The sequence below is a fragment of the Filicampus tigris genome, chromosome 9 (genome assembly GCF_054856515.1).
Source record: "Filicampus tigris isolate MCC_2025a chromosome 9, RoL_Ftig_1.0, whole genome shotgun sequence".
Lineage (NCBI taxonomy): Eukaryota > Metazoa > Chordata > Actinopteri > Syngnathiformes > Syngnathidae > Filicampus > Filicampus tigris.
The window spans coordinates 7,258,620-7,272,500 of record NC_141225.1 but is presented as its reverse complement, the minus strand read 5'-3'; the positions used below and the strand labels follow the sequence as shown (position 1 = coordinate 7,272,500).

Sequence of the window (13,881 nt, the reverse complement as noted above, 5' to 3'; positions counted from 1 at the left end):
TTTTCTTCGACACCCCAAAAACATGTATGGTAGGTTAATTGGACACTAGGTGTGATTGTGAGTGTGTATGTTTGTTTGTCTCTGTGTGCCCTGCGATTGGCTGGCACCCCCGCGACCCTCGTGAGGATGAAGCGGTATAGATAATGGATGGATTGATGGATGAATTACCCTTAGGAAAAAAAATGGTTTACAGATGAGTTGGGGCGGCACGGTGATCGACTGGTTAGCACGTCCGCCTCACAGTTCAGAGGTCGTGGGTTCGATCCCGGCTCCGGCCTCCCTGTGTGGAGTTTGCATGTTCCCCCCGTGCCTGCGTGCCTTTTCTCCGGGTACTCGGGTTTCCTCTCACATTCCAAAAATCATGCATGGTAGGTTAATTGGACACTCTAAATTGCCCCTAGGTGTGATTGTGAGTGTGGATGTTTGTTTGTCTCTGTGTGCCCTGCGATTGGCTGGCAACCAATTCAGGGTGTCCCCTGCCTACTGCCCGAAGACTACTGGGATAGGATACAGCACTCCCCCGCGACCCTTGTGAGGATAACGTATGTATAACGTTGCTAAATCTGATTGTCATGATACTCACAATTGAAAAAAAAACAGTATTTTCTAATCATTAAACAAAATGTTAGCACAATTTGTTAAACTGTTTCAATGATCCAAATGTCATCTACCTTGCATTATAATTGCAATGTTTGGCGCAGGTGACTAAATCAAGTAAAAAAGAAGGTAAAGTTGGATCTGTTGAGATACCAACTGCCGTCACTGTTATAATGAACAGGGTCAACAGCCTTGGATTATGAATGGAATGTTTTCATCTGATGACAAACAGTCAAGAAGAAAAGGAGGAAATTGGGCCTATTGAGAGGCCAATTGCAGTTGCTTTGTTTTAAAGAACCAAGAATCAACAACCTTGGATTATGATTGTAATGTTTTGCATAGATCACTGACAAAGTCAGGAAAACAAAACAAAACGGTCCTTCTGAGTGACTATCGTAGTAATTTTGTTTAAATAAAATGTTGACAATCTCGAGTTACGAACTCTTCGTGCAGATGACTGAGAGTCATGAAAAATTCTGAAAACTGGATCTATTGAAATGCCAACTACTATTCCTTTGTTTCAATGAAACAAGTGTCAACAAACTTGGATTATGAACATGATGTTATGAGTGGATGACTGACAAAATCATGAAAAAAAGGACTGAAAATAGGGCCTCTTGAGATGCCAATTCCCCATCACTTTGTTTTAATAAGATGCGTGTTGAAAACCTTGGATTATGAACATGATGTCTTTTTTTACAGATGTCAATCTTAGGTTCTGACTCGTGTTTTGCAGATGACTGACTGGCTTGAAAAAATAGTGAAAGTTGAACCTCTTGAGATGCCAATCGTCATGACTTCAATCAAATATCTAAATATCGACAACCTTGGAGTTTGAACGCAATGTTTTGTGTCGATGACTGAGGCACGGAAAAACAAAAGTTTAAATTAGACCTAAAGAGATGTCAAAATCATGGTTTGTCTTATAGAAAACCTCCATCCACTTGCATGCTTCTACCTCTTCTGACTTTTAAAGAAGTTTGGGGGGGATCAGCTCAGCTCAGACAGAAATTCAGGGGCACCTTGCACAAAAGGGATTTGCAAGCGGTGCTTGCAGGCAAACTGCTAATTTTAGTCGAGTAATGTTTCATGAATGGTTTTATCTTACCAGGCTCCGCAGGGCTCTCGCAACTCATGTTTGCGTGCTGAATATGCTGTTTAATTAGAGGGGTATGGAGAAATGAGCAAGAAGAGACAAATTGAAAACAAGTTGCAAGTTGATGAGAAGCGCAAAAACAAATGCGAGTTGGATTACGGAGATGAGTCAAGACATTTTCATTTCCTCACTGGGCCAATCTCAAAGCATGTACTGAAGCATATTAGCTGACTTTTACTGTCAGAAACCGTGGATATGTGCTTGTCACTGAATGATGGTACAACGTTTTAAAGCGTTGAAATTATCAGAAGTGGGAATTCTGTATGACTGAAGGTCCGGTCCATCTGTCTGTAATTGATGGCCCGATTTGCTGACGTTAGACGATAGGCGGGAAACTTAAAAAAGAAAATAAAAAAGAGGGTCCAAGCAGAGACGGAAGTGGCTTTTCATCCGTCTGTGTAATCATCACTTATCTGGTCAAGTCCAAACGGCTCTCACAGTCCATTATTGACGAATGCCCGTTTTGCTGACGAGAGACGGAAACGCGACCCAGACTGCATTGACTGTATATGTACAGCGGGTGGCGGTATGCACCAAAGTGAGAGTCATGATTTAGTCAGGCTGACTAAGAAGTAATAAAGTAACTTTGAATACACAGACAGTTTTTACAGAGAGGTTCTTGTGAGTTAAGTTTTACATTTCTATTTTTTGAAAAAAATGGGGGTAGGAGGTTGTGAAACAGTATGTAAATTTGTTGTGGCAATCGCTGACGGAAGCCCGTTTAAAATCAGGGGTCCCGTCGAAAAAAGGCGAATGACGGACGACGGAAGGCTGCAGACGGATGATGAATAATGGACGCTCAATTTTTAGTAAAATGCCCAGCTCTGCATAATATATTATTTATATTTATATATAGTGTATATACATAACCCCCCCCCCCACACACACACACACACACATACACGCACACACTTGTATATACTTACTATTTACAACCCGAGAATTGTTGGACCGCTATTTAATTGATCATGTAACTGTCAAAGTGTGATTTGATTGTTGAAGTTTCATGAGCTGGTAAACTGTCATTAGATAAAGGACCAAACCCTTTTGGCCTCAGTTTTATACAATGAGACACTGTCTTATCGCCAAGGAGCTCTGCGAAGATGCAATCAAGGCGTCTCATCTGTGCAGTCCCACCATGAGCCTATGCAAGCTTAGCTACAGCCTTTGAAGTGCAAGCAGACAGGCTTTTTGGCACGCCATCAGAGTGGACATGTTCTATTCACCTCTCCGGTTTGAGTTTTCACACCCCGTGTTCTAAGATCCCGCCAGTGCACAGGTTATGCAAAAGATCAGAGTAAGTTGTTCATTGTAACCTCATCATGCTCGTACAGATATGTAAACAAGCAGCTCCGGCATTCATGCTACTGAATACAAAAATAGAAGCCAGCTGGTTTACCCCGTTTGATCCAACACTCCCTCCCAATAACAAAGTGCGACGCTTTGCCAGCTTCTCCAAAGTGTATACTCCCGCCGCCTCTGAGGAAAACATTGGGTTAGAAGGCTAGCAAGGCACATCCATCTGTGTTAGTCACTCTAATTAGTGAAAGAGTTTGGAGCAGCATGACTCCGACCGATAATCAGTGCTCTTTCCCTCCACACAGCGGCCACACCACGCTGACGGTGACCGGGACCAACTTGGACGTGGTGCAGGAGCCGCGAGTCCGAGTCAAATATGCTGGCCACGAGTCTGTCAATGTGCGTGAGACATCAACTTATGCGCTGTAGTGAACCTCTAATGAAGTTGTTTGTGTTTGATCAGTGATAATTGAGGATTTCAAGCTGCGGGAGATTATATATATATATATATATATATATATATATATATATAAAAGGTGACAAGGTGTATATATATATATGTATATATATATATATATATATATATATATATATATGGTTTTTCTGTTTCGTTTTTTGTTTGTTTTTTTAGTGGGGTTGCCATTACATTCAACCGAAATTGTGTTAAAATGTCCTATGTTTAATTTTTTTTTGTTATGCTCTGATATTTTTCCCTCCCATTTTGAAAGTGAACTTGGTATGCAACACTACTCAAATGTTTTTCCCCTCAATCTCATTTGTGTCTAAGTGCGTGCGTGAGATGCACGTAGTAGATACCTCACTTGCCGATGTAATCCGTTCAATCGCCACGTTCGGACAAGCCCTTTATTATGCGCGCAATAGCGTGCCCATATATGGAAGTGCTGAAGTAGCAGCCGAACAGGAAGTAAAAAGTGAGACTTTTACTACTGGTTCAAAAAATATATGTATTTCATTGTTACAAAAGAAAGCCCAGTCTTTGCTCATTTCAAAAGAGAAAATCAAGAGGAAACAAGATGTGTCTTTCAGTGTTAATACAGTAAATGCACTTTTTATCAGAAGCCATTTATCAAGGCTTCTTCCATTATACTCATGCCGTGACTTGTAAGTCCACCAAAATAGCAGTAAATCGCTTGCCAGCCCCTCTCCTATTTGAAACGCTTTCTGACATCACGGGTAGAGTACGCGCAGCGCCGCCACGCAACGATCCATTCTGTGGCGCCGCAAAAGGGCTTTAAGAGCCGCATGATACCGGACAAAGAGCCGCATGTGGTTTGCGAGTCACGGGTTGGCCGAGCCTGATATAGCGCCTCCATAGTGGCGAAAGCCGCAACTGCAGTTAAAATACATTGCTACCGCAGAGGGACATCAATCGTGCTGAGCAATATAAATCGCTCTGGCTGAAGGCGGGCACACAATTAGCTGGAGGCGGCCGCCTCGCAAATTTGAATGCAGGAAAAACCCTGCACAAGTGTGCACAACCTTTTAGACACTAGAATACCATCAAACGAATAAATGCACGTTTTCAGTGTTCATCACATGAATCCTTTCCGAGGTAGTGCTCAAGTACCGTACAGTTTACATTACGACCCCAGACACATGTTGAGGCAAATGTAAGAGAAGCTGCTAAACTGCACTATAATGAGTGCAGGATGCGCTCTACTCCGAGCCAATTAAATGGTGTGTTAATGATGCTTGCCTGGGATTTGAGCTGCTAAATTAAAACTGCATGTTTGACAGAACTGCTGGCAGCACTGAGAGAGGCTTATAGTCGACCTTTGACATGTATCAACTGCTGAGAAAGAGGGTCACAGACGAATTTAATGAGAGCGGCTATTCTATCATAAATATCTTTAAAACACAGCATGAACGGCAAAAAATGCTTTGAAATAAGATGGCGACTTCAAACCATTCGGTGCAAAAGCTGAGATTACAAAAAAAAAAAACACTGACGCTTATAATTCAGCCTGCACAGTTAAAACTTAAAGGTCAAATAGACTTTGAGTAGTTTAATGAGGAAAATAATGAGTTAGTGATAAGAAACATCCAGGACAGACATCTTTCAAGAGGTTGTTATCAGGAATTGGACAATGTCAGTTCTACAAGATAAATGTGAATGAAGAGATCAAAACAGATGCTTGGAAGTCACCTTGAATACATACACGTTCATGTGATGGAATACAATACAAATGCACTTTTTTTGAATGTACTACACTAAATAAAAGGTTCATACAACACATTACCTTTGCTACCGTTGTCTTTGACATATAGGACATACCATGTGAAATGGTTGCTTTAAGGTCGGTTGAAACGTGTGCAGGGCTGCCTGCACCAATGGGCTTACCTGGGCTGAGCCCAGGGGCCTACTCAAGAGCCTATCAGAATTTTAAAAAAGTAAGCTATTTTTCAAAATACCAATTTGTCCATTTTTCTGTCAATCACTTTACATTCGCGGCATGAGTTGACTAACCCACAGGTGATTCTGTGCAGCGCCTTGGCTGTAATTATATTATTGTCTCAAAAGTTTTCATTGAAAAACGTTGAAATTTGCGATGCATCTGCCTCCAGCTAATTTGGTGCCCGCCTCCAGCCAGAGCAATTGATATTGCTCAACATAGCGCGACTGATGTCTGCAGCAGCAACGTATTTTAACTGCAGTTGCAGCGTTGGCCACTATGAAGGCGCTATATCAGATCTGGCCAACCTGCGTCTCGCGAGCCACATGCGGCTCTTTGCCCGGATTCATGCGACTCTTAAAGCCCTTTTCTATCTGAAATTGCAGCGCGCCATTGTCAACCCCACTAAATGTGTACAGTATGTGGTGACGGCATCACATAATGGAGCGTTGCTGGGCGGCGCAGCGCATACTCGGACGTCTGCCACAACGGTAAATCCCCTCCGATTGAAACATATTCTACTTAACGGCGGTGTCGTCGTAACGTCAGAAAGTGTTTCCAATAGGAGAGCGGCTGGCAAGCGATTTACTGCTCTTTTGGCCGCATGACGACAATGGAGCAGGCCTTGATGAATAAAGTGCATTTACTGTATTAACACTGAAAGATACATCTTGTCTCCTCTTGATTTGCCTTTTTAAAATGAGCAAAGACTGGGCTTTCTTTTGTAGTAATGAAAGATACATTTTGTAAACCAGTGGGAAAAGTCTCACTTTTTACTTGTCGGCTGTTACGTCAGCACTTCTAAATATGGGCATGCTGTTTCGCGTCTGATAAAGAGATTGTCCGAACGTGGCGATTGAACAGATTACATTCAACAAGCGAGGTGCCAGGTACGTGCATCTGACGCATCCACTTTGACGCAAATGAGATGGAGGGAAAAAAACGTTGAGTAGTGTTGCCCATTTTTGTTCATCTATGCCAGCAACAGATACCAATAGGCAGAACAATTAAATGAACATCTATGATATGGCAGAAGGTACATTCATCCAATATAACCAAATGTTGCCATTCATACAATAGATTAAGTCCTTCCTACAAGTACATCAGCTTTGTGTTTAATTCAACTGGCCCATATTTCACACTGAGTAAATTGTACATTTGTCAGTAACCCTGAGAAGAGATCATCATTATTTCACTAGTCATACTTTTTGTAACATTTTTGTTTGGTGGCGTGCCATGAGCTTTTTGTGTAAAATGGTTGCCTTGGTGCAATGAAGGTTGAGAAATTGATTTGCTGTACAAGTTTACATTGTTGTGCCCTATGATAACTTGGACTTGGATCTGACTCATGCGCAGGTGTGTAAAGTGCTGAACACGACCACCATCAGCTGCTTCGCTCCGTCACTGCAATTTGAGCACGACGACGGCCAAGCGGAGAGTGTCAAGCATGCGGATGAATTTGGATTTGTTTTCAACAACGTCCAAGCGCTCCTCACCTACAGCAACAGCAGCTTTATCTACTACCCCAACCCCTACCTGGAGCCCCTCAGCCTGTCTGGCATCCTGGAGCAGAAACCGGGCGCTCCCATCATCCTAAAAGTGCGTTAGTAGCTGGTAAATGGCATAAATGACGGCATAACCGAAGGTTGGGTTAGTGGTTAGGCTTCAGGGTTTGGTGTTATATTTGTGTAAGATTTAGTAGTGTTAGTGGATAGATTTATTAAGGCTCTACCCAAAGCGTAGCGTAGGCACAGGCACTGATTTATAAAATAAGTCTCTTTCAATATATATGTGTTTTATATCTTTAAAAGGGTTTCCCTTGGAAGATAAAAGAAACGAAAATTAAACATACAAATCTAACAAATGAATGTCTTGGTAACATTGTGCAAATTCAAACCTATTCAATAGGAGTTGGAATGTCCGATAGAAGAGATAAGGGGAGGGGAAAAATGTAAAAGGGGGGAAAAAGTCGGTGGGGGTTCATATTATATATATTACTTAGGGGCAAATTGGTTATGATTAAGTAAGGGTGAAAGTTGTGGTTAGGATGCAATTTGGGGTTTAAATCCATTTAGTGGATAAGTATTAGGATTTGGGGTTTACACTGGAATGAGGATTAGGGTTGCTGATAAAGATCAGGGATGAAATTTAGGGTAAGGTTTAAACGCTTACAACTTTTCAGATGTAAGGTCTGTGCTTTGTTTGTATCTACTGCAGCCAAAACAATTTCATCAACAAACCAATTTCGACATAGTTGCCTTTATACATTGTGCTGTTCAATCCGGCGACCTCCAGGTTGCTTGGTAACAGCAGAGTCGGGAATATATAATCACAATTGTCCTTGGCGTTGGAGGAACTGACATTATGGTTTCAATTTTTACCTTTATGCTATTAAATTTACTAGACACAAACTAGACCACCTGTTTATGTCCATGATAGATTAGTTAATGTATCCTTAATTAAAAATAAAATATGGTTTGACCAGGGCGGCACGGTGGGCGACTAGTTAGCACGTCCGCCTCACAGTTCAGAGGTCGTGGGTTCGATCCCGGCTCTGGCCTCCTTGTGTGGAGTTTACATGTTCTCCCCGTGCCTGTGTGGGTTTTCTCCGGGTACTCCGGTTTCCTCCCACATTCCAAAAACATGCATGGTATGTTGATTGGACACTCTAAATTGCCCCTAGGTGTGATTGTGAGTGCGGATGTTTGTTTGTCTCTGTGTGCCCTGTGATTGGCTGGCAACCAATCCAGGGTGTCCCCCGCCTACTGCCAGAAGACAGTTGGGATAAGCTCCAGCACACCCGCGACCCTTGTGAGGATAAGCGTTATAGATAATGGATGGATGGTTTGACCACTCCATTTGTTCACTGGTTCACAAAAAGTATGAAAAAACGAGATTATTGATCAATTGAGTGGTTTTCCCATCACTGATGACAGTAAAGGCCCAAAGATGCATTATGTTCCTGGACCATCAAAGTATCCTTTCACGGATCAATAAACCTAATCCCATTAAGTCACTTTGCATCCATGTTTCAGGCTCACAACATAATTGGCTGTTTCCTCTGTATCGCACATCTCCTCTCGCAAAAAGCGTCGTGGGCCAGCAACGGATGGTCATTTTTCATTGCATTTATTATTTGTTAGTGTCATGAATTCATATTCATCATATACTAAACAATTTTGAAGGGTGGATTTAAGGATTGCAGTATGTGTAAATGTAAGACTTTTTAAGGATCAGTGAACATCTTGTATAAATTGGCGATATATTCTTCAAGAGGGCTTATGAAGAGAATTAGCCGAAATTTGCATTGTAAACATTTAATTGAAATCGGAACACCGTAAATGACATTGAATTCAGGGGATCTTTCATTTTGCAAAATAGGTTTTAAAGAATTAGCCCGGATAAATTCTTATCTGCGTTGATCATTTATATGCTAATGCTAATTCAGCAGTAATCAAATTAGCAGCCCTAGGCTATATCTGCTGCACAGTGAGAAAAATCTTGGCAGTGTTCAGCAGTTTTTATTTTCTCTCTTTTCGATGACGCAGGGTCGTAACCTGGTGCCATCGGTGTCGGGCGGCGCCCGGCTGAACTACACGGTGCTGATCGGGGACACGCCCTGCTCCCTCACAGTGTCCGACACCCAGTTACTCTGCGAGCCGCCCAACCTCACCGGCCAGCACAAAGTCCTGGTTAGTCTTAACGTGTCGCCGTCTGCCATTGCGTCTGATTACTCGCATGGAGTGGATGTGGGTCAATGCACATTTGCCATGTTGGTGTGTTTTGTGGGTCAACGGAAGGCTTTGTCTCTTGTCATTGTGTGTCATTTACGGTCCGCTTGCCAGCCAATTGCCACAGCACTTTGCCCTGCAGATTTATTGACAGGCGCCCTTGAACAAATTGGGAAAAGAGCTTGAAAACTACAACAGCAATAAAACAAATCTCAAGCGAGTAAAGTTTTCCAAAGACTACAAGGCCACAGGCAAGAGAAACAATCCATGGCTGGCTTGTATTTCTCCTGCTACGCAGCATCTTCAATTTTTACTTTCAGGAGGGATTTTTAAAGAGTTGATAGCCAATAAAGAATCCATGCCACCCCATTGAGGAAAAGCATTTCTACTACCAATTGGTTGCAAAGTTGAAAAAAATAACTGCATTGCCCTGGCATTATTCCTCCGTTGAAGCATGAAGCCTATTGATAATGAATGATAATCAACATGGTAGTATGTTCCTAGCCACTTACCAAACAATTGAACAGATTGTGTTCAAATCAATATTTCTTGCGGTAGCTGGAGATTTTGCTCTAGTATTATCTCTATAAAGTGTTTGCTTCATGACCCAAATTTGTACATAGTGGATATAAAGGTCTACACATTCTTGTTTAAGTGCCATATTTTTGTTGATACAAAAGCATGTCACCAAAATACATTTCAAAACTTTCCACCATTAATGTGACATAACCCTATTACATTTAAGTGGAAGTCAGCGCACACCTGCCACCATTAACTGCGTCTGATGAACTCAAATGAATTTCAGATGTTCTAGTAGGCTTTCCCTGACATTGTTTTTGCTGGTCATAATTCCCTCCACCTTGTCTACTAAGGCCCCAGGTCCAACTGAAGAAGAATAGGGGGATGAGCAGTGTTAGTCAGTAAATATTTATAAAACCCTCCAAGCCATAAATATTAAGTAGTCAAATGAAAAACGAAATTCGGTGGTACCTGATTGTGCCTTCTTTTGCGGCATGTTGACGTATCCTTAGTCAGGAAGGTTGGAAACCCAAACTAAACATTTTGTTAGCAGTTTTGAACTGACTTTTGCTTGGGTGTATCACACTATTCTGCATTGTCTTTTTCGAGGTTCAAGTGGGAGGACTTCACATCTCTCCGGGTGAAGTCCACATCAGCTCTGACAGCCTCCTCACGTTGCCCGCCATCATGAGCATCACTGCCGGGGGAGGGCTGCTACTGGTGGTGGTCGTCATCGTCCTGCTCGCCTACAGGCGGAAGTCGCACGAGAACGACCTGACACTGAAGCGGCTGCAACTGCAAATGGACAACCTGGAGTCTCGAGTGGCTCTGGAGTGCAAGGAGGGTGAGGAATGCACATGGGGAAAAAGAGATGAGGGAAGGCATGACACAAGTTGGTACCAAAGCCCTGGCTCATGGAAAAGTAGTAATTTGCCAAGCAAGTATGTTGACTTGATACACCTCTACTGAGAGAGTAAAGTCTTTATTAAGGAGGAGCTACGTTTAACCTGGGGTGTTGGTAGAAGTTAGGGAGTCTTCTGTCACAGTGCTTCCCAAATATGCTTTTACAAGCAGTGTAAAAGGGGCTTGTGATTGACTGGTAATCAGTCCATGGTCTAGTCTTGAAATAATTGAGGTAAATTCCCCAAAAAATGTCTGTATTTCTGTGCTTTACGAAGCCTTCGCAGAGCTGCAGACGGACATCAATGAGCTGACAAGCGATCTGGACCGGGCAGGCATCCCCTTCCTGGACTACCGCACATATGCGATGAGGGTTCTCTTCCCTGGCATTGATGACCACCCTGTGCTCAGAGACCTAGAGGTGAGGTACATCCAAGGTAACATTTTAAAGCCCTCACATCTCGACCTTCAGTCTCTGGTATACAATGGAGGCGATAGCTTGAGTATTCTTGTCCGCGGCTGTCAAACAGAGCGGCGCAGGCAAACGGTAGCTATGGCTTGGCAGTTTGTCTTGGGTTTGTTTCATGTTGCAGCAATTGGTGGACATTGCACCTCAGCGGTGCCGTCAAATCATACACTGCCACCACCAGTCCATCTCATCTCTCAAAAAGATACTTTTTGTAGTGATTTTAAGGCAGCATTTGATGTGTTTCCCCCCGTAAAGTCCTGTTGATGTATTTTGGGAGAACCCCAAGCCTGAAGCCATAAGCATTTACAAGGATTTAGGATGAAAATGTACAATTTATAATGAAAGAGAGAAAATGGGCTATTGGGTAGACACCAAGGGGAAATTTTGATAGCTTTTTCTGCCATTTTCACATGGATGCAGTATTCTTATTTCTTGACACTCAGTCACAAGTGATTTGAATTAACTGCACGCTTAAAGAATAAATATGCAATTGATCTGAATGCAAAATATAAAAGAACTGTCACACCATAGCAAGCAAACAACATGGCAGAGAAGTCTCTGTTTATCCTACATAATATGCACAGTCATGGTTTCATGAAATAAAATGCAGATATATAGCAACCTTGCACACACACTCAATAGAAGCAGTAAGGAACCTACGTTAAAGTGACAATGTGTAGAATGTTTTGATTTTTCAATGATCATTCATTTTAAAAACCCACTATTCATTTCAACAATATGCAAAAAAGTATGCTAGTGTACCACATCAACGTAATTATTTTTATATGACGCGCATCCCCTACAGGAGGCTGCCATGTTTCGCAGCGATCTTTGTGCTACGGACACTCGAAGGAGACAAACTTAGCGAATGTAGTTCCTATAAGCATCATGACTACTGCAGGTGTAACAAATGCAATACACTTACTTCATGACTTGAGGGAAGACTAGAAGTCGTTTGTGATGACATTTTTCTTCCACATCTACTGTTGAAACTGTTGGTAGACTTGCGACGTGTGGTCGCTCAGAGGTGTGTGCCTCAAAATGCACGTGCTTTCATCTTAGGTCTTTGTATTCTATTAATTGACCACTAGATGGCACTGACTTCTACACATTGTCCTTTTAAGTAAGAAGTAATTTTACAATTTTGAAGAATTCTGTGATTTTTGTTAGGGGTGTCCCGATTTTGTACGGTAAAAGGTAAAAGGTTCGGTTTTGATTTTCATTTTTTTCTACACCCAAAACAATCTAAAAAAAAACATAAGTAAGCCTTAACCCAAATTTTACAGGGGAACCTCATACAATTTGGTGCAGAACCAAATATTATTGTTATATTGTATATAAAAAATATTTCACGTGTCACAGTCCCCTTAAGAACCAGCAGATGGAGCCGCGTAGAAAAAAGAATACTTTGGCCGGAGCTTTTGATCCCATGTGAGACTGCCAGTTTTATGCTGTTATCGGTGTCCACTGTATATAGTAATTTGTGTTTTAATTTATTGCTTTCACTTATATTATCACTTATATTACTGCTATTTTTGTTATTGTTATGTAAAGTGCTTTGTTACAGCTGTATCTGTTATGAAATGCGCTGTATAAATTGTTAAGTATTTTGAATTAATGGACAGATTTATTAAGCTGTTGGCCAATAAATTGATATATAATATTGAGTTAAATGTGAATCTATTGGCCACCGGACTCAGTTTTATCCAAGCCCCAAAATATCAGGACACTAACATGTTGAAAAACAGTTTCACGCCATACCTCTACAATTGCCTACTACATAGTTGTTAGTCTTCGCACGTTGTCAGCAATTATCAAACATGTACAATGTATTGAGAGACACATATCTGAATTCACTTTACAAGGTCTTTAAATTCTTAATAAAAACACATTGCAAATGCACATTGAAAGATTGCCTTCATCTCAACTGATAGCAAACCATCCTTTTTGCACTCTCATCCAATCTGTTGTTTCCACCCTGAGAGAGATTTAAGTTGCTGTATATCACTGGTATAAATCAAAAGCTCTCAAATGCTTTTGCTCCCTCGGTATCACAATCATGCAATTTCATCTAAAGAGCGCGATGGGATGATGCGTGCAGGTGCCGGGGTGTGCACAAGCGAGCGTGGAGAAAGCCTTGAAGCAGTTTGCGCAGCTGGTGAACAACAAAGTGTTCCTGCTGGCGTTCATTCGCACACTGGAACTGCAGCGTTCGTTCTCCATGCGGGACCGAGGCTATGTGGCCTCGCTCATCATGACGGCGCTGCAGGGGCGCCTGGAGTACGCCACCGACATCCTCAAACACCTGCTCTCGGACCTGATAGAGCGCAACTTGGAGAGCAAAAACCACCCCAAGCTGCTGCTGCGCAGGTAAGCCAGTGAATTGCACTTAAGGGAAAATGTCATGGCACGCCTTAAAATAGAAGATTGTAGTTATTATTAAATGACACTCTTCATGAAGGTGAAAGCTTTTCAAAGTTACAAAATAATTGCGAGTGGGCCCTCACACCCTTTTCATTGCGAATGCTCAAAACGCCCACAATAGAAAACTCTCGTCACCAGACCTGCGACAAGGCGTTCAGCAGTGAATCTAAAATCTGATTGGCTAAAAGAAAAAGCAATTTCAATGTTGGTGTTACTGAAACTTGGGGAGTATTCATCTCCGAAAAAAAAATGCCCATCTCTCTTTTGTCAACAACTGACAAGCAAACAGAAGCAGAGCCTCAGGCAGTTCTTTAGGATTATTTGGAAGCGATGCAGAATTAGCAACATTCATGCTCGATTAGTTACATTTAT

At 42.0% G+C, this 13,881-nt stretch overlaps 1 protein-coding gene across 1 annotated transcript in view; it reads left to right on the top strand.

Moving 5' to 3' along the window:
- Positions 1-13,881, top strand: part of LOC147141775 (plexin-A2-like) — a 120,130-nt gene that overhangs the window by 91,620 nt on the left and 14,629 nt on the right. The window contains exons 17-22 of the mRNA XM_086040361.1: positions 3,358-3,451; positions 6,823-7,065; positions 9,015-9,158; positions 10,326-10,560; positions 10,895-11,037; positions 13,187-13,455. Of these exons, the coding sequence (XP_085896487.1) occupies positions 3,358-3,451; positions 6,823-7,065; positions 9,015-9,158; positions 10,326-10,560; positions 10,895-11,037; positions 13,187-13,455 (1,128 nt within the window). The remainder of the gene's footprint in view (positions 1-3,357; positions 3,452-6,822; positions 7,066-9,014; positions 9,159-10,325; positions 10,561-10,894; positions 11,038-13,186; positions 13,456-13,881) is intronic.